The 19,057-nt window shown below is 48.0% G+C and overlaps 6 protein-coding genes across 6 annotated transcripts; 4 read left to right on the top strand and 2 right to left on the bottom strand.

Annotated features, from left to right (window-relative positions):
• Positions 1-972: 972 nt before the first annotated feature.
• Positions 973-2,764, top strand: N7487_009973 (cytochrome P450; the record flags this gene model as incomplete). The annotated part of the gene is made up of 4 exons (XM_056877703.1): positions 973-1,107; positions 1,165-1,380; positions 1,459-1,482; positions 1,535-2,764. The coding sequence occupies 4 exons, from the start codon at positions 973-975 to the stop codon at positions 2,762-2,764; spliced, it is 1,605 nt and encodes a 534-aa protein (XP_056726283.1).
• A 3,124-nt stretch (positions 2,765-5,888) lies between these two features.
• On the top strand, positions 5,889-6,314 carry N7487_009974 (uncharacterized protein; the record flags this gene model as incomplete). Its single annotated transcript, XM_056877704.1, has 1 exon — positions 5,889-6,314. One exon carries the CDS (start codon positions 5,889-5,891, stop codon positions 6,312-6,314), a length of 426 nt encoding a protein of 141 aa, XP_056726284.1.
• Positions 6,315-6,765: 451 nt separating this feature from the next.
• N7487_009975 (putative actin polymerization protein Bzz1) lies at positions 6,766-9,301 on the bottom strand (the record flags this gene model as incomplete). Its single annotated transcript, XM_056877705.1, has 6 exons — positions 6,766-7,160; positions 7,214-8,360; positions 8,423-8,503; positions 8,556-9,083; positions 9,171-9,197; positions 9,257-9,301. 6 exons carry the CDS (start codon positions 9,299-9,301, stop codon positions 6,766-6,768), a joined length of 2,223 nt encoding a protein of 740 aa, XP_056726285.1.
• A 188-nt stretch (positions 9,302-9,489) lies between these two features.
• dbp5 (ATP-dependent RNA helicase DBP5) lies at positions 9,490-11,713 on the top strand (the record flags this gene model as incomplete). Its single annotated transcript, XM_056877706.1, has 7 exons — positions 9,490-9,576; positions 9,926-9,992; positions 10,101-10,269; positions 10,333-10,830; positions 10,892-11,129; positions 11,179-11,379; positions 11,435-11,713. 7 exons carry the CDS (start codon positions 9,490-9,492, stop codon positions 11,711-11,713), a joined length of 1,539 nt encoding a protein of 512 aa, XP_056726286.1.
• A 1,031-nt stretch (positions 11,714-12,744) lies between these two features.
• Positions 12,745-15,163, bottom strand: N7487_009977 (uncharacterized protein; the record flags this gene model as incomplete). Its single annotated transcript, XM_056877707.1, has 5 exons — positions 12,745-13,107; positions 13,166-13,929; positions 13,981-14,648; positions 14,885-15,100; positions 15,159-15,163. The coding sequence occupies 5 exons, from the start codon at positions 15,161-15,163 to the stop codon at positions 12,745-12,747; spliced, it is 2,016 nt and encodes a 671-aa protein (XP_056726287.1).
• Positions 15,164-15,609: 446 nt separating this feature from the next.
• On the top strand, positions 15,610-17,689 carry N7487_009978 (putative GTP cyclohydrolase II; the record flags this gene model as incomplete). The annotated part of the gene is given in 6 exon segments (XM_056877708.1): positions 15,610-15,721; positions 15,804-15,994; positions 16,006-16,736; positions 16,792-17,073; positions 17,317-17,358; positions 17,450-17,689. 6 exon segments carry the CDS (start codon positions 15,618-15,620, stop codon positions 17,687-17,689), a joined length of 1,590 nt encoding a protein of 529 aa, XP_056726288.1. The 5' UTR covers positions 15,610-15,617.
• Between the last annotated feature and the right edge of the window lie 1,368 nt (positions 17,690-19,057).

Consider the following 19,057-nt stretch of genomic DNA (forward strand, 5'->3'; position numbering starts at 1 on the left):
TGGTTGGATCAACCTCAACACGTCTAGTTTTGGCGTAACACAATAGTAATAGAAGGGTAAGCTTTTATCAAGAAAGCTAAGCCTTTATAATAAAATCTTCAAAGTCTTTATACCGAAGAACTTTAAATAAAAGACGTAAATTCGCTATAAATTCAACTTGGGCTCTTTCGAATCGTTATTAAATAAAGGCCTTATAGGTAGGTAGGTAAGTAGCCTAAATATAATATAAATATTAGTATTAGATAGATAGAATATAGAATTAGATATATATAATACCGTAAGTTCGAGCGATTACTATATATCCTATTTATATAGACCCCCTTTTTAATATAGTTATACACGACTAGATAGATACGTAATAAGTGACTTTAAACCGTTTACCGACAAGGATAGGTATAAAATTGAAGATGGGGGGCGATCTATTGCATGAACAGATACTCAATGCTGCGAATCTAACACGTATTAACGAATAAATGGGAGTACCAACATAGAAGGGAAAATATAGTGGAGATACTGAAGCGATTCGTAAAGTAAAATATCATCTGCCGCTGGTCAGTGGACTTACTGCCGGTCTTTGGGGTGTGGATCTAAATTCGACTCGATTTCGAACTCTCATCATTGGTATAACCCCCTTTCGAGAGCATTTCGATGATCAATTGTTTTACAATGATAGGTTACCACAGCCATTGAAATTGTGGAGGGTCTTTTCGTGAAAATGATGTACCCCCACATTCCACTCCGACACCCACCTCCGCATCCGCCTTTATACACATCCCACTCCGACTTCCGAGATCGACCAATATACTGGGGTTGAGCCATGCTAGAACACGAAAATATGGATCGAAGCCACAGTATTTATAAAGCAAGGAATATCTCTGGGGATACTCGGACCGCAATATCAATTTTTTCTCTTCTTCTTAAGAATGCACCTTTGATTCACTTGGCTGTGAAAAGAATCCCAAAATATTTCAGATGTTACCAGTTACCGCGATAGTAGGGGCAGCTATTGTTGTCCTGCTTCTTTCTCGCGTTCTCAGAATCGGACGTCGACCAAAGAATTACCCCCCGGGACCTCCAACATTGCCCATTTTGGGGAACATTCATCAGGTATGTCATAAGGTGTGCTTCCAGATGAAGAACTTTGAACTAACTTGTCGCCTTTAGATGCCATCTAAAGATGCCCATCTCCAATTTGAAAAATGGGCACGTGAATATGGCCCAATCTACAGTTTGATCCTAGGCACCAAGTGTCTGATTGTGCTGTCCAGTGATGAGGCAGTCAAAGAGCTTTTGGATAAAAGAAGTGGAATATATTCGCACCGGCCAGAGTTGTATATTGGCCAGATCTTGTGCAGCGGTGACCTCAGATTGTTGATGATGGTAAGCCGTGAAGCGATCCCTGGAGGCAAAATGATTTTCGGATTGTATCTCGTAGCTAACCAATTCTTCCATTTTTAGGGCTATGGATCAACATGGCGTGGGGTATGTATTACTACTCATTATCATTTGGATATTTGTGCTAACTTGATTCCAGTTCCGAAAAATGGTGCATGGCTTGCTTAACGTTACAACATCCAAGAAATACCTACCTTATCAAATGTTGGAGAACCGGCAAATGTTGTATCAGTTCCTGACGGAGCCTGAAGGATTCTTGAAACACATTCGACGATACTCCAATGCCCTCACGACCACGATGGTTTTCGGATGGCGCACGCCTACATACGAAGACGAGAAAATGATGCAATTGTTCAACGGCTTCTCAGAATTTGCAGATCTCAACCAGACCGGAACAGCGGCGATCATTGACTTCTTCCCGTGGCTGCGGAAACTACCCGAATTTCTTCTCCCAGCACAACAGAAAGCAAAGGACCTCCACAAAAAGGAGAAAGCGTTGTATCTGAGCCATTGGCTACGAGCAAAGGAAGAGGTTGAACAGAACACAATCAAGCCGTGCTTCTCCGCAGGAATGTACAAAGCGCAGAAAGAAGACGGTTTCAGCGACGACCAAGCAGCTTATATCTCCGGAACCCTCCTAGAAGCCGGCTCAGACACTACATCCAGCACATTATACGCCTTCGTCCAAGCCATGCTACTGTACCCAGATATCCAACGCAAAGCCCAAGAAGAGATCGAAAGGGTAGTAGGTTCGAGTCGCCTACCCGTCATGGAAGACCTGTCCGAACTACAGTACGTACGAGGCTGCATGAAAGAAACAGTCCGCTGGATGCCGACAACCATTCTCGGAGCCGTTCCACACGCAGTCACACAAGACGATGAGTACAAGGGGTACTTCATTCCAAAAGGCGCTGGTGTGATGAACAACGTGTGGGGCATTCATATGGACCCGGCTCGTCATTCCAGCCCGCGGGTATTCAACCCCGATCGGTACTGCGACGACTACCAGAGCTTCGGAGAGGCAGCGGCAAACCCGGATCCGTCGAAGCGGGATGTGTTCACCTTTGGTGCGGGCCGTCGTATATGTCCCGGTATCCATGTTGCCGAGCGCAGTCTGTTCCTTGGCATGTCGCGCATTCTGTGGGCGTTTGATATTACGCCGGAAACTGATGCCGCTGGAACTCCCATTTTGCCTGATCCTGATCGCTTGACGCAAGGATTTGTGTGTATGCCTGAAGAGTTCCCGGCGAAGATTACGCCAAGGTCACGGGAGAGAGCGGATTTGGTCATGAATGAGTGGAAAGAGGCGGAGAAAGAGTGTCTTGATCCTAAGACAAAGCAGTGGATGCAGTCACCTGTGGAAGTATGAGTTGATGGATTGATGGATTGTTTGATATGTTTGATATGTTATTTACGTATTTGCGGTGCTGGGGTTAGGCCCAAGAAGAGAAATATTTGTACTTTAGCAATTTTGACTGGATGGGACAAATCTAACTCAAATCTTCAGACTAAGCATTTTTAAGTAGCCAATGAAATATAGATATAGAGAATGCGCCACACAAGATGTACATCCTGCTTGAACCCACTTCTATCATCTTAGGGGCTGGGAAAAGTTATAACCGGTATTCGTGTAACCCGAGTTCTGCGCATGAGAGAAGAATGAAAATAGGGAGTTTATACCTCATTTGTCCGAGAAGTAAGTTTCGGGTTCAGACCTCGGCCAACCTTACACCCTGACAGGTCTTGGTCAGCATGGAGTGAGATACGGATGGTTGTGTATGGAATCGAGATATCGAGATATGTGTTAATGCTCATGTGCGGTGCTGCTAGCTCTACATTGGTCAAATAGTCGGTGTAACTAGGTTTTAGTAGCAACTATGCGGTGAAACGAAAGACCCGATGAGGGTATTATCACCGCCATATAATATCCGACCTCAACCAGGGGGAGAAAGATATTGATATGAGCCATATAACTCAGCGAACGGGGTGCTCTTCCCGCACACATATCCCATGCAATCCTTGCAATGTAAATAACATTGCTCATTCCAGGGGGAATGCTGGGATATTAGTATAAATAGCCATGTCCGCACCTTGCGGTAGTCTTCTTGAGACTCTTAGGATCATATTCTGTTGACATGCGAACCTGCAGCGATCCAGTTAACACAGGCTCCAATTGTCACACGAGCAATCGCAGGCATTGGTATGAGATAATCAAGACTCGCCAAACTCTGAACTTGAAATGTGCTTGCCTTCAAGACATTTGGGAGATCGATTATGAGAATTCGAATATTTGTGAACTGTTTCCTAGCCAACAGATGCATCCGAAGATATCGGTGGGAAGACACTCATTATCCCTATGTCCAAGAAGAGTATAGCCTCAAAGCCTTGACTTCCAAGGTTGGAATCAAAGATCAGAGATGCTGAGGAAGCTACCCCTTGAATGCTTAAGTGCAAATTCCTTTTTTTTTCCCTCAGACGAGATAGGCGATTTTCGGCACAGAAAGAAAAAGAGCCAACGCACAATGTGCCGTGTGACCAGGCGACAGAATTCCCAAGTGAAGGATCCCGCTTTTGAGGAAAAACCAGTGGAAAGGAAAAATGCCTCAGGTTTATATAAAATGGCGCATATGCGGAGCCCTGAGATTTGGTTTTGGGAAGATTATGATTGGTCGGAGACTTGACAGCTGAGAGAGAGCTTGTTTTTTTATTTTTTTATTTTTATTTTTGCTTATTTTTCTCTTTTTTTGTAGTCTTCGAGTCTGATTGAGAAAGGGAAAAAGACGGGAGATTGAGAATAATCGACAAAATTGACAGAATGGACAAAATAATTCACAGAGACAGAGATGACGATATGAAACATCGATGGGAAACGAGGGAAAATACCCTAAAACAGCACAGCCACCTCCAGATGCAGACCCTGGTCTTTCTCTCTCTTGGCGTGTCCATTTCCACCAGCCCCATGGTGGAACGGGCTCGATTAGTGAAATCTACCAAAAATCATGTTAGGTCCTCCGTGTATTAGCTCAGATCCACGTGAAAAGAAAAAGAGGTAGATTAAAAAAAAACAAATGTATGAGGCATTTCTACCTGGCATGGTAGCATTGGGGAAATTGGAGACTTTCAATTTACCAATTTATCGTGTGGATGAACTCCAACCGAGCTACGAAAATCCCTCATAGCTATAGTACGGAGTATACGGGGTACATATAGCTAGCTGGAACTAGTTAACACATGTATGTACTCCGTACTGTGTACTTTCTGACCGTTTTACCCTTTTTGATATATTCCGTCGGAGACCCACGTCCGCAACAAAAGTACCGCATAGTAGCATGAAACTATGGCCCAAGCTCCAGTCAAAATGCATCAAAATAAGAAGAAAAAAACCCTGAAGCCACAAAGCCGCAAAGTACAGAACCCTCGGAATGCACGAGCCAGTCCTAGTAGATCCTGTGGCTGTGACTACTTGGTCGAATTATAGGGTTGATTTCTAGCGACACACACATGCTTATTCCGAATAGAAAATGTAATAACAAGGAAAAAAAAAAAAAAGAAAAAAAAAAAAAAATGTTCCTGTGTCATCATAGCTGTCAGTATCCCGGTTGACCCCTCAGTCCTACCTTACTACCTTACCACGGGACGCGATTTAAGAAAAAGGTATATAAGCTCCTCCCCTCCCTCCCACTATGACCTCTCATCTTAACGAGGAATGCTTATCGACGGTCAAAAGTGGGCGTGTGAAGCTTGTATACGGGGCCACCGTGTGACCAGCTGCAAACACCATGGTTAGTACCTAAATTAGCTATCATTTTTCCCTTTTTCTTTCCCATACCTCGCTGGTATACTAATACCATACTCTCCAACACCTCCATTGCTCTAACACATAATCCACAAAGCTCTTAAAACCAAAAACTGACCTTGACAAAAACCCACACCTAGATCGTCCATTGATTCGCATCAAGCGCAAAGGCCGACCTTTCGCAACATGTACAGTGTGCAATGCAACGCCCTGCACATCTCCAATCGAGCATGCGCGCGCAAAACGCGACGCAGAGCTCAAATGTCCTTCAAAAGTAACGCAAACACAAAACACAACCAACCGGAAAGCCATATCTTCGCACATATGGAAGAAGAAAGATTGCAAACGCCATGGTGCTGATTGGTGTTTTTTGCTCTTTTTCTAGAAAGCCTCGAGCCACGGAAGACTCCATCCGCGGCATACATCGACCGGTTTCCTTCCCATTGCCCCTCGTCCAAGTCCCGGTCCGTCCGGGTCGATTTCGGGTTCCGCGGGTGGGATGCCTCTCTCAACGGCTGTGACAAAGTCAAAGTCTAGGTCCGGGTCAAAATCGGCCTGCTCGGCCTCGTCGGCTTCCTCGCCCGCGAAGACTCCTAACTACCATGATGCGGTTGGCGCAGGAGATTGGTCGGGATCGGAGAGCTCGATGGCTAGGATTGAACCGTCCAGACACACGGTGTCTTTCTCGGGGTCAGTTATGTCTGGTTTGGACTCGAATCAGAGACTCAGCGCAGAGCAGGCTGGCTCCCTTTCCCATTCTGCGCCGGGATCGCTGTATGAATATCCCGTTACTTCGGAGGCTGAGGTTACAGCTGCTGCTTTGTTTGATCCTGCATATTCTCTCCAGCCTTCTACGCTGGCTGTTTCGAGTTCGCAGGTTGCGCAGACATTGTCCATGGTTAGTCCGCTTGAAGGGGCGCATCCCTTTGACTTCTCGCTGGACCCTGCGCTGGAATTAGGCGATAATAACTTGGGATATTTGAATGAGGTCGACCTAAATATGGATTTGGAGTTGCCGGCTATGGAGGAAGTGTTTCATGTCGAGGATTGGTCTAGGTATATGTGGTCGGCTGAGACAGGGTTTGAGCATTTGGATACTGGATTTCCTCCTGTGTCACAATAACAGGAGGGGTCCAGGCTGCGAACCTGGTTAACAACTCGCAAGATGATTGATGATTATGATTTTATGGATTTGAGGTTGAAGACGGACATACAAAATGGAAGAGCGGAAAAGGAAGCGTGGGCTCGGGTGCTGTTTGTGATGATCTCTTTTACTGCATTTACACTGCTATCTACAACTGGAACAGTTCCAACTTTCATGCGGATTCAATGGAAACAACGTGTCCTATGCTCTATCCGAGACTCCGAATGGATGCCAAGCACGAATGCCCCCAATGCTCCTTGCTGATGTAAAATAATGACGAGAACGGCACTGATGACGCCGACTATACAGGAGAATGAACAAAAATTCAACAGAAAGCAGGCCTAGATCTTCCAAGGCCACACAAACAAACAAGCGTCAACCGCTTAGAAAAATGTACGCAGGCCAATGGGTACTATATAGACGTCCCAGCCTACACCTCCTGGATGTAGTTCGCTGGAACGCTCTTCGTAACACCACCCCGTTCCACATCGGCCCATCCATCACCACTATCCCGGTTGATGAGGACAAACCGGTCACCCTCTGCCATATTCCACTCCATATCGCTGCGGGCTTCGTACTCGTACAATGCCTCGACATATTGCAATTTCTTGGCTCCTCGTCTGGGTGCGACGGCTGGTCCGACACGCTTCGGCGCAGCGCTTCCCGCTAGGGAGGCGGAGGAATTTGAGTACGTTGACCCAGGTCGCTCAGGCATACTGGGACTAGCGGATGGCATGGGAGATGGTGTTGGGGCAGCTTCGACATACGAGGCCGGAACAAGTCCTTCGTTAGCTCCAGATCGCACACGCAGCCATCCAGAACCATCTATGTGATTGTTAGTATAAATATTGGGTGTATAGTAAGACAAGAGGACGTACCATCTGGTTGGAGGATCGCCACTTCGTCCCCATCCTCCACGCTGACCTCGTCTGAGCCCGTGGCTTGATACGCGTACAGCATCTTACCTCGTGGCTCTTTGGATCTCGAGGCCATGCCAGAATCGCTCGGCGGAGGGGCAGTCACATATGCTGTCGGAGGCGGTGCTAGCACCCGGTTCCTCTTTGTGGCAGCGGCAGCCGGCTTTGTCTCTGCAACGGGAGCTCGAGGCTCCTCTGCTGGGCTTTCGGGTGTGGGCTGAGCAGTAACATTCGATACCGACCGAGCCGTACTAGCCGCATATCCTGAGCTAAGAGAGTTCATTGTGTTTTGTCGCGTCAGGGACGGGGCGGCAGTGGAAGCTGTAGGGGTGCCGACATCCACAACAGGCATGGCACCAGCCTGTTCTTGTCGCAAGACCTTGAGTTTCTTCTTGTCTTCCTTGGTTTGCTCGCCTGGGCACTCTGCGGGCACCTTCATTTGGCATTTACTATGGCACGTGTAACCACAGTCCCGGCAATCAAAGCCCTTGGCGGATAGGCCCCAAATTCGCTCGCCGCAAAGATCACAATTTGTCGGGATCTTAAATGTCTGACTGCGGAAATTGTGGTTCTGGGCTCCCAACGACAAATCTCCAGCCACTGCCATGATAGTCGCTGTTTCTACCTCGGCTGTAACCCACTTGCGATCAACTTCGTGCAAGGATTCTTGGGTGTAGAAAATGGACCGCACGACATCCAACTCGTTTCGATTATCTTTGCCCTGTTGAATATTTTCCCGTACCTTCTTGCCTCCTTCAACCTCGCGCTTCTTCCGGTCTGACTCAACTCGTAGTTCGCGGATTTGAGCTTTGCTTTTACTCAGGACGTTGCGCAGGAAAACCTTGGCTGCCTCGTCGGCGATGATTGAAGCATCGTCGTGCCATACTGGACTCGGCTCAAATCCTAGGTTTGCAGGTTCCTGCGATTGAGTCACATTGTGCTGGAGGAACATCAAGGAGTCCAGGCGCGGGTTGTTCCGAGGAATTTCGACAAGAAGGTTGGCTATGTGCTCCGTGCTATTTGAAAGAGATGATTTCTCAAGTTGGGCGGCGAGCGACCACATCACGTTCATTTTTGCGACTCGTGTTTCATTGAGGTTTTGTAAACCCTGGTCGGAAGTATAAGTACCATTGTTGATCCAAGATATGGGGAGTGGCAGCTTCATCTTACATCGATCACCTCAGGGACATATTCATGGTAAAATTTCTCCTTGAGCTTATTTGTCACATTGATGCTGATGAGATAGAGGTTCTACCCGCAAGTTAGCACCAGAACATGGGGGTTTCATTTGAAGGAGCCATGCCTTATAGTTGTTCATCTCCAGTATTTGCTGTTGATATGCTGATTGTGCTTTGGCCTTGCCATGATCGAAAGCGGACTCCATTTTCTTTCTGCGAGCTTCAACCTCCTGGCATGCGCCATCGTATTTACCCTTCGCTTTTTTGAGATCCCCATATGCCGCCTCACGTTCCTTCTCTAACTTTCCATGATATTCAACATGGCATTTGCGGATCTCTTCATACTGGGTGGCAGCTTGTTTCAGAGGGTCTGCCACTTGCACCACCAACTCTGAGGCAAATTTGTCTCGTTCGGCGGCGTGAGATTCCACGGCGTTCAATTGTGTAGTCCATGTAGTGAGCGATGCGCTTTCGAGGGAGCCGGGGGTTAAGGTGGGCGTGTCGCCTACACTCAAGGGGCTGATCTTCTTCGACTTGCGATCATAGTACTTTTTGCACAGGGCCGTTAACTTGGCTGCGTATTCCTTCTCAATGGCACTACGCTCGCGGTAGAATTGTTGTATTTCGTCTACCCATGATATCCCATTTGATACCTGTGCAACATGTTTGCATTAGCTCCACTTCAAGCGTATAGGGTAATCTGACGGGTTGACTGCGGGGAAACGATGTCGGGACCATACCCAACTGTTGACCGGTTTGAAGGAATCCTAGATAAATTAACCCAGTTAGTTATGAATCTGCGACCATCACCTTCCAGTAGAGGTACCTTTAACTCTGCTCCGAATTGGGGAGCTACGTCTGCGGCCGCCATGGCTAGATTGAGATCCCAAGGCAGACGCGCATAGGATGACGCGGGAATGGAAGACCGAACAATGAGACGGGGTTGCCTGGTGTCAGCGCTCTCGTGAATGAGCCACTTGTCTTGATATCGATCAAATTATTCAATATCTCCAATCAGGTAATGTTCAATGGGCTATTGAGGCCATTCAGACAGGAAGAATGAGCTCAATGGCCAAGGCGGGGAGAAGGCCGGTTCCTGTGACAGTACCAAACATACACGTTGCTGGTGATCAATATGCGACTTGGGTCATTTATTATGATAATTACAATACCAATACATTTATTTCACTTTGACTCAATTGGGACTAGTTCACATCCTTCGGCGTCATCTGTTTTTGTTCTTTCCATCCAGAAAGAGAGCTATTGCTTCCGTTTTGGCTATTGCTCTTCTCTTGCTTGGGCCTTTTAATATTCTCCATCTCCTAATCTCATCGATAGGCTCCATCTTAACTCTCAATCGTGGACTCAGCCATCTAATTCAATTCCATTTCGAACTTTTCTTTACCCCACGACCAACCCCTCCACCTTCCTTCTCCAACTCTTTCTGGTTTTCTGAGATACCCACCAGACTTTTGCACCATGTCTGAAAATCCAGAGACTACCCCTGCGGGGGGGTTCCTTGGCTGACCGTGTCACCAAACCTGACGAGTCGAAGCCCACCGGTACGAAACGAAACCACGCCACCGTCGCTGATTCCTCCAGTCCACACGACCGGGAAACGCGCGACATCCCGGCTGATAGCTAATGTTTTTTTTTCTTTCACTTTACAGATTCCTCCAATGTCTCCGCCGCTCCCAAAGAGGATGGCGCCTCTGCCCCCGCGCAAGGCTCGGCAGTTCTCGAGGAGCCCGACTACACTGTTGCGGTGAAATTGAGCGACTTGCAAGCGGACCCCAACAACCCTCTGTTCTCAGTCAAGAGCTTTGAAGATCTGGGCCTGTAAGTGCTAATCATGGATAGGTGCAAAGGAGCGTCTCATAGCTGACTTGATTAACAATCCAGAGATGCGCGCATTCTGAAAGGTCTCTCGACCATGAACTTCCGCAAGCCATCCAAGGTGCAGGAGCGCGCTCTCCCCCTATTGATGAGCAACCCCCCGAAGAATTTGGTTGGCCAGTCGCAATCCGGTACCGGCAAAACTGCGGCCTTCGTCCTCAACATCCTCAGTCGTCTCGATCTCTCAACAGAGCAGTTGCAGATGACCCCTCAAGCTCTAATCCTTGCTCCTACCCGTGAATTGGCTCGCCAGATTGTTGGTGTGATTCAGGTTATGGGTCAGTTCCTTGAAGGTCTCGTCATCGGCACTGCTGTTCCTGCCGATTCCAATGCTCGCCCGTCGAAGATGGATTGCTCAGTTGTGGTTGGCACACCTGGCACTGTTCAAGATATGATCAAGAAGCGTATCATGAACCCTACTGGCTTGAAAGTGCTTGTCCTGGACGAGGCGGATAACATGCTTGACCAGCAAGGTCTGGGAGATCAGTGCATCCGGGCCAAGGCGTAAGTACTCTTAAACCCCCAACACTCAAAAAGCTTTCAGCTAATAGTTCCCCCTGGGTAGGATGATTCCCCGAACTGTCCAAATCGTCCTGTTTTCAGCAACTTTCCCCGCTCACGTCTACCGCTACGCGAACAAGTTTGCTCCTGCCGCAAACGAGATTACCCTCCAACACGAAGAGTTAACTGTTGATGGCATCAAACAACTCTACATGGATTGCAGCACTGATGAAGAGAAGTATCAAAACCTCGTCCAGCTCTATGGCCTGCTCACTGTCGGATCCTCAATCATTTTCGTCCGAGTAAGTACCATCTAGGATTTAGGCTGGAGTATTGCTAATCTCCGTATAGACCCGTGCCTCTGCTGTCGAGATCGAGAAGCGTATGGTTGCTGAGGGTCACACTGTCGCCTCGTTGACTGGTGGTGTTGAGGGATCCCAGCGTGACGCGGTGATTGATTCCTTCCGCAGCGGTGAGGCTAAGGTTCTTATCACAACCAACGTTCTTGCTCGTGGAATCGATGTCTCCACAGTTTCCTTGGTTGTAAACTACGTGAGTTCATTATTCATCCCCTTTCATGTTCCAAACCAACCTTTCTCGCCTTCAGGATATTCCCGAGGAATACGCTTCCGGTCAGCGCACCAACACTCCAGACTACCAGACCTATCTGCACCGTATCGGTCGTACTGGCCGCTTCGGTCGTATTGGCGTGGCAATCTCCTTTGTTTCCAACCGCAATGAGTGGGAGATGCTTCGTAAGATCCAAGAGCACTTCCAGTGCGTCATCGACCGCATTGATACCAGCGACTGGGATGAAGTGGAGGAAATGATCAAGAAAACGATCAAGAATACCCGAGCTCAGGCCGACTTTGTCCGGACCAACTAAGATACATTGATCCCTTTTCTTAATCACAACTTTCTGATTTGAAAAACAATCATTTCACATTCCATGCCTTGAAGAGTGACGAAATCTCTTCTTTTCTTTTTTGCGGGCCACTGGGGCTGAGGGAAATTAGATACCTACTTACGCGCATGGTTGCCCCTGCGGCCCATTTCATTTCTCCTGGGCTGCATTGGCTAGGCATGCTAAAAGAAGCAGCTGGCTTCAAATTAATGAAGTCAATTGCTACTCAAGGGAAAGAAACACCATCTCTTTTTTATTTCAAACTGTTTGTAGGTTCTTTTCTTCCTTTCGTGTCACTATGAATTCTTCCTGTGGGTCGTTCTTTCGGCACCTGTTAATCTGTGTTTTCTCGCATCTTCCTCAGCCTGCCATGGAACCACCTTTCTGTTCAGTTCATGGAGCTTTTAGCAATAATGTCAACGTAACAATCGACGCGAGGATGAAGCACGCAGAGCATATCGTTCACTCGACTATCGACACAGTCACCATTGCCTAAGCAACTTAGACCCCACCTACAGTTCCGTGGGCTTTTGTTGGGAATGGAAAGACAAAATCAAATAGTGCAAAGATTCCAAGAGTATATCTTCCTGTGCAATTTTTGGAGGACCTGCTACACACTACTGCACACTGCTACCACTGCCACTACCCCGTATCTCATGGAGATGCTCCCAGCATACTACCTCTGTTTTATTCTCTGCGGGGGTATCCTACTCCACCCCTAGTGAATAATGGGGTACACAGTCCAGCCCATTGCGGTGGCAATGGGAAAGACCGAGAGGGCTTGAGTGCATCTCTTATAGGGTGAAGTGATGTCTGTGATGAGATCATTGATGGCGTGGTCTAGGTACCTGTTTTGTTATATGTATTCTGGTGGATTCTACCACACCCATAACGGTTATGAGTACCTCTTTAACGGAGGCAAATTGACGAAGCCGGCCTGCAGCCTGATTCGAATACCCAAGCCCTTCTATCGCGACTATATACATGAAACTACCACAACCCAGAAAGTCTCCTTAAAACAACCACTGATTAAATGCAACCCCAAAATCCATGTTATTGAACAAATCCAGGCCGTCAACTTCAATCATCGGATCAAATTCAAAAGCAGAAGTGTCCCCAAGATTCGAGTCCGGAAGAATTGACTGGGGCTCCAGAATCTCATCAATGATCCTAGAGAACAGTTGACTGGCCCGTTGAAATAAAGCGTAGTTGGCGTTATCCGGCCGAACGATAGTTTCAAGGTGCGAAATGAAGACACTTAAATTGCGGATAAGTGCCGATCTCGACCCTTCGTAGAGGAATGGCTCGCCTGTACGCTTTTGGTGCTGCAGGGCTTTGATGAGTAGACTGGCGCTGGGGAAGCCGTAGAGCAGAACCTTTCATTCACTTGGTGTTAGAATGAATAGAATCATGTTTCTTTTTGATCGTACATACCGTCCACGCAAAATCTGGCCGGAGATCGACCATTTGTTCGCGTTGCATGCCTAAGGTCAGGACCGTTGATAGTATGTCAGCGCTCACAGACAGCAGTGCTGTGTTTCCGCGCGGGTTACTCTTCCCAGCGATGAGCCGTTGAATGAGGAAGTCGTTGTACAGATATGCCAGATATGAAATAATCATCATGAGGCATACTGCTACATGTAAGTTTTGATCCCAACATTGTGGGCTGTAGCGTAACCAATTGGGAAGCGAATCCCATGCTAGATGACATCGCTGAGAGATATTTCTGTATGGTATCAGCTGCTGAACGTAAAGTAGAAATAATGTGATGATGTACTTGAGCATAGTTTCCATCTCCGGTGTCACGTTCTGTAAAGAGACCTCGAGAATCTCATCCCGAAATGTGCTGATGATGAACCGCGCTCGTATCCATGATGACCGCTGGACTACTCCGTTGCGGCTCCAGCCATTCTCGTCAAGGTAGTCGTGCGAGTTATTCAATACCATATTATCGGTGGCGAGTGCCTCATCGCTGATATCAAGGGGCATGCGACAATCGGCGTATCGCCATGGTATTCTTGGCGGTCGACCTAAGAATGTGGCAATGCTTTTGTCAAGCTGATAAGCCGCAGCGAACTGACGTCTGCGCGACTCTAAGAGGAACTCGGGCACATCGCTCGAGGTCTTGGAGTCACGGTGGAGACCAAGTGCGAAGATGTCAGTGGAAAGCTCACCTAGTCGCTTCCAACAGGCGGGGCCTAGAATGTGTTAGGAAAGGCAAGATGGCGGATGGATTGGGCTGAACAAACTTGAGTCGCCATGTACTAGATCCGACAACAGGAGAATCTCATGTAACAGCCATATTGTCAGGTCATTGAGTGGCGTGAGGATTTTGCAAATGTGCAGTGCGGCATCGCTGGCTGCAAGCATCTTACGCGCATATTGAGATCGCGAAGTTTGGTCCTCATCGAACCTGTTACTAGCAAGCCCTAGATATCTTGCCCGACCAGCGAGAGCGCAGAGAAGCCCAATAATTTCAAGGCGGATTGCTCGGCCCGTGAATAGCGTGTGGAAATCTCGCCCTTGTGTCGTAGACGGAACCTCAAAAATCTCAGATGTGTTTTGTATTATGTTCACTGTTAGTGAAGATGTGAAATCAGCAAGATTATGGTCTGCTATGCTCTCTTTGCACATAGACCCAACCGGACCAAGGCTGTTGAGCACGAATGGTGCCGCTATAATCGCGCTTTGGCTCAGTGCATAATACTCGCGGATCAGGGCTTCGACTTTCTCAAAATCGTTGAGTGTTAATAGAACTTCGGAGATCTTGTGGACCCAGTACGGTGGCAAGACTCTCTGGGCGGATTCGACCTCCAGACCCAGAACATGACCTTCCGAGCCCAAGTCAACATCCTCGGTTAGGGGGATACGAAGCTCGTTGGGCCGAAATACCCAGAAAGCAATGGTTGGGTACGGGCTATGTGCCTAGGAGAGATCTCTTGTCCCGAATTTGACGTGTCAGGGTTGAGCGATGTCTCGCTTGAATGAGGGTTCCTGCGAAACAGCAATCATAAGAGCCCGATATGTATACATATGGATATAGCTACGAAAGTGCATTGGGGTGGTAATTGACCACTGGCAACTCGATGATGTAGACTCGAAAATGAAACAAAACAAAAACAAAAACAAAAAGTGAATTTATAATTGACACACCTTGCTGATGGAGGTCGATCAAAGGGAACTCCCTCTGCCAATGGGAAGATACGGCGACCCTTGACCCTCGTCAGGGGAGCGGGGTGATAGTAACATCGTGTGGAAATCCCACGATCTCTACAGCGAGTACAGACAGGTAATGCATGGTCGCAACGGACTTTGTCTTTGCGACATGGCTCGCAGGAGGCTGGCTTGCCATTCCGACGACGCGAGGTACTGCCGTGGGTATATGTAGTTAGCGGGTGGCATTAAAATAAGCACACAAATCATTTACCTCATGGGGAAATACAGATTCTGGGCTTCATGGTAGTGTTTCCCCCAAGGCAAAATGCAATTCAGGGAGTTTCGGTGTTCGCTACTCCGACCAGTTAGATTGAACTCCGAAGAACTCCGGAGTACTCCGGTGGAAACCGGTGGGTGGATCTGCTATAGAAGCCGGGGAAAGCTTTAGAATAGATGTATACCGCTCTTTCTATACTCTACATACGATGATCAAAGCCAAGGAACTAACATAATACGATCTATGAGATATCCCCCCCTGATTGTACAAAAACCTGCAGATAAGCCCCTCAGATAACGTGAGGAGAACCTTGGAAAGATAGGGAAGTCACATGGTGACGCTGTACTTCCCCTCCTCAAAGTGCTCTTGCCCCCTTCCATTCTTCTTTTCTGTTGTAAACTATCTTCATATATTTGCTTCATCACTCTAAATCACTCTCTTCTCTAAGCAATCATGTTGAAAACAGAACCCATTGCCACTGTCTTGCCCGTATCAACGGAACCATCTCCAACAGCTCCCCCACCGACCCCAATACCCGATACAGCAACCATATTATCGTAAGGAAGATCAGATATCTCTGACTTCAACTCTTGTATGATGCTGATGTCAAGTATAGTTGACCACTTACCCAGGCCAGAGCGGCATCGAACCCGTCCCCCTTGAGTGGGGCGCTCCCGACGCCAAATCCCGGGGTCCGGTAGTTGTATCCCGCAGTGGGAACCTCGTTAAGCGCCGCAATGCCATCGGCGCCCACGGTGGCAGTTACAGCATCTATAATGCCCTAGCTATTGCCGCTGGTGATTTGGATGCGGATTTCCGACCGGACTTCCGTAATTCTGAGCCGACTTTCAATTTCCCCCGCAGCCTGCCTGGGCGGATAAGAAAAAGATCGTCTCTATGGATCCTTACGGCCATGATATTGTCAACCAGTTCAAGGCAGAGCTGGAGGCTGGCTGGGATATCCGTCCAACTATGGCGGTCACTCGCGCTAACATGAAACTTGCGGAGATTGCCGATGATGTGAAGAATGGCCTGCTCGAGGTGGACGGGTCTATTCTTGTTGATTCATCTGGTGAGGTCCGCGTCACTAAGGTAGCAGCCGAGCCTGTCTGGTATCTACCTGGTGTAGCAGAAAGATTTGGTGTTGACGAAGGCACTCTTCGTCGCACTTTGTTCGAGCATACCGGTGGGAGCTATCCCGAGCTTATCACTCGGCCTGATCTGAAAACCTTCCTGCCGCCAATCGGAGGCCTTACCGTATACATCTTCGGCCCACCAGAGCGGATCGCGGACGAGAATGTCAAGCTGGCTCTGCGTGTCCACGATGAGTGTAATGGCAGTGATGTCTTCCAGTCAGATATCTGTACCTGTCGACCATACTTGGCGTTCGGTATTCGCGAAGCAATCCGAGAGGCACAGAACGGCGGCAGTGGTGTGGTCATCTACTTCCGCAAAGAAGGTCGAGCCCTTGGAGAAGTGATTAAGTATCTTGTGTACAATGCGCGCAAGCGTGGGGGTGACACCGCCGATAAGTATTTCACTCGGACAGAGAATATTGCCGGTGTCCGCGATGTAAGGATCCTGATCATTTAACGTGGCTCGCATATACTGACTGCCTCCACTGTAGATGCGCTTCCAGGCTCTTATGCCCGATATTCTGCACTGGCTCGGCATCACGAAAATCGATCGCATGCTGTCAATGTCGAACATGAAGCATGACGCCATCGTGGACTCTGGCATCAAGATTATCGAGCGTATTCCTATCCCCGATGAGATGATCCCTAGTGATTCAAGGGTTGAGATCGATGCCAAGATCCAATCGGGATACTTCACTACCGGCAAACAGCTGACAGATGAAGAACTGGCCCAAGTCCGTGGACGTGGCTGGGAGAAATGGGAAGACATCTCGGTAGGTCGAACCGGCTCCTTGGACACACTGTAGACTCACGTTACTGACCGTGCCTGCAGCACTAAATTTTGAGCACCGTGTTTCCTTGTCGAGACCACTTCAATTTCGGTAGTCCGTTTTTGGGTTTCAATTTGGTCAGTATAATGTGTGTACCAACGCACGTTATCATAAAGCACTTTGCTAGGAGTTTGCTAGGAGTTCACAAAGCATCGATCCATATTTAATAAATAAATCGAAAAAAAGAGATTGTTTGACTCGAATAACAAATTCTATGTTGCACTTTGGGTGAGACGAATAGCAGTAGCAAATCCCAGGGTACTCGCTATATGATATTGGGGGTATTTACGGTATTTAAATGAACTGGCACCCGGCCTAGGACCTTGGTGGTCTGATCATCGGCCTGGACGCCGATGCAGACTTCTTTCCTTATCTTTCCCCGCCTGATACACAATCTACAGCGCGAGCGAGGCCAACTAGAAATGTCGTTGTTGACCAAAGTGTAGAAACACAAAATGTTGAAAATGCAACTCCAACTATCAAGCCAGGCCCTTCCGGAGAAGCTGCTATGGCTCCCACCGACACTAATAGGGTCCCACTGATGAGCTTACACGTCTAGTGCAAGAAGATCATCTTGTAGACGCCGAGACCAAGGCAAAGCAGACACATAAGGCACGAATATGCTCCCTACAAAGGGTAAGGATGCACGAACGGGCTACATAGGCGGAAACCCAAAATTTACCTAAATGACCTCGCCAATGGAGTCTTAACGCTCAGGCCTGCACAGCCCGATCTAGGCTCCACACCAGCCCGTTATTGGCCTCAACGAATAGCCTCCCACTAGCCTAAATGTAGTTGGTGACCTCGGGAGCTGTATGTCCACCGCATTAGCCGAATACGCGGTAGCTTGGTATGGTGCGCCAACCGGGGCGGAGAATGCGTTGGAGAGGTTCAAGCCTGGTGCTACATACGAAGCGGATGGTGATTTGAGGAAGAAGTCGGTGACGCAGTTGATGGGGATGATTAAGAGGAATATGTCGGGTCGTAGTGCCATCAGATAAGATTGAGTGCATAGTCCGGCTTTTTTTTCAAGTGGATAAAAATGGATAATACTGCCGAGTCCCAGCCGAAAGCAGCCCGATTGGAAGTGAGTGGAGCTTCAAGAAGCTAGAGGATCATGACGCATGGTGGTTGTTGTCCGAATCGTCGAATGGAAAAGTTTATTCAGAATGCCTGTCAAAAATTAGTCGCGAGAGCCCGAGTCATTCTGTTAATGTAAAATCAATGCGGTCTGCAACACCGGATTCTAGATCACCATTGATCCCATTCGCCTCTTGCGCCGTTCCTCTGCCTGTGCAGGTAGGTTCCGGTGCTACCGGTGAGGCAGGAGTGGATACTAGCGCGATCAGATAAGATCATAACACGCCCATTTTTTTCCGTCGTCTACCTGCGGGGCGCCAAGACCTCACGCGATGACGTGTCAAGATAATCAGAGTGCGAAAAAGAGAGAAAATTTGGTTGACTCCGTTTCAACAAACTAATATTGTATGTTCAGAAAGGAGACATAGAGATATAACAGAGCAGAGAAGGGGTTGTAAAGAAGTTGAAAAAGCTTCCAAGGTTGGAAATCACATGAGGCAGGGCAAAGAAACAGAGTGGGGACAGTTAAGGCCAATGAGCATTGGCCATTGATTACTGTCATGAAACATTAATTACCGTATTACACACTCAAATAGTCATGAGTCAGCATAATTAACAGCCAGGATACCGTCAGGGGTGACCGGCGAGCCGGAAGTACCGCCAGCCGCGATCATACGACGAGATTTCTTCCCCATTTGGCTGCCTAGTGTATTTCGGTCCATACAACCTCCCCTGATCTTCATGCATGGAGACTGGAAGCTCAATCTCAGTTCAAAGCAATAGCTTGTATCTCCAGGGCTGTCTCTTCCCATTACGTCGTTTCCTGTATTCTCAAGGCCTACCCAAG

This window comes from Penicillium crustosum, assembly GCF_028827405.1.
Source record: "Penicillium crustosum strain IBT 35664 chromosome Unknown utg000004l_segment0_segment0, whole genome shotgun sequence".
NCBI lineage: Eukaryota > Fungi > Ascomycota > Eurotiomycetes > Eurotiales > Aspergillaceae > Penicillium > Penicillium crustosum.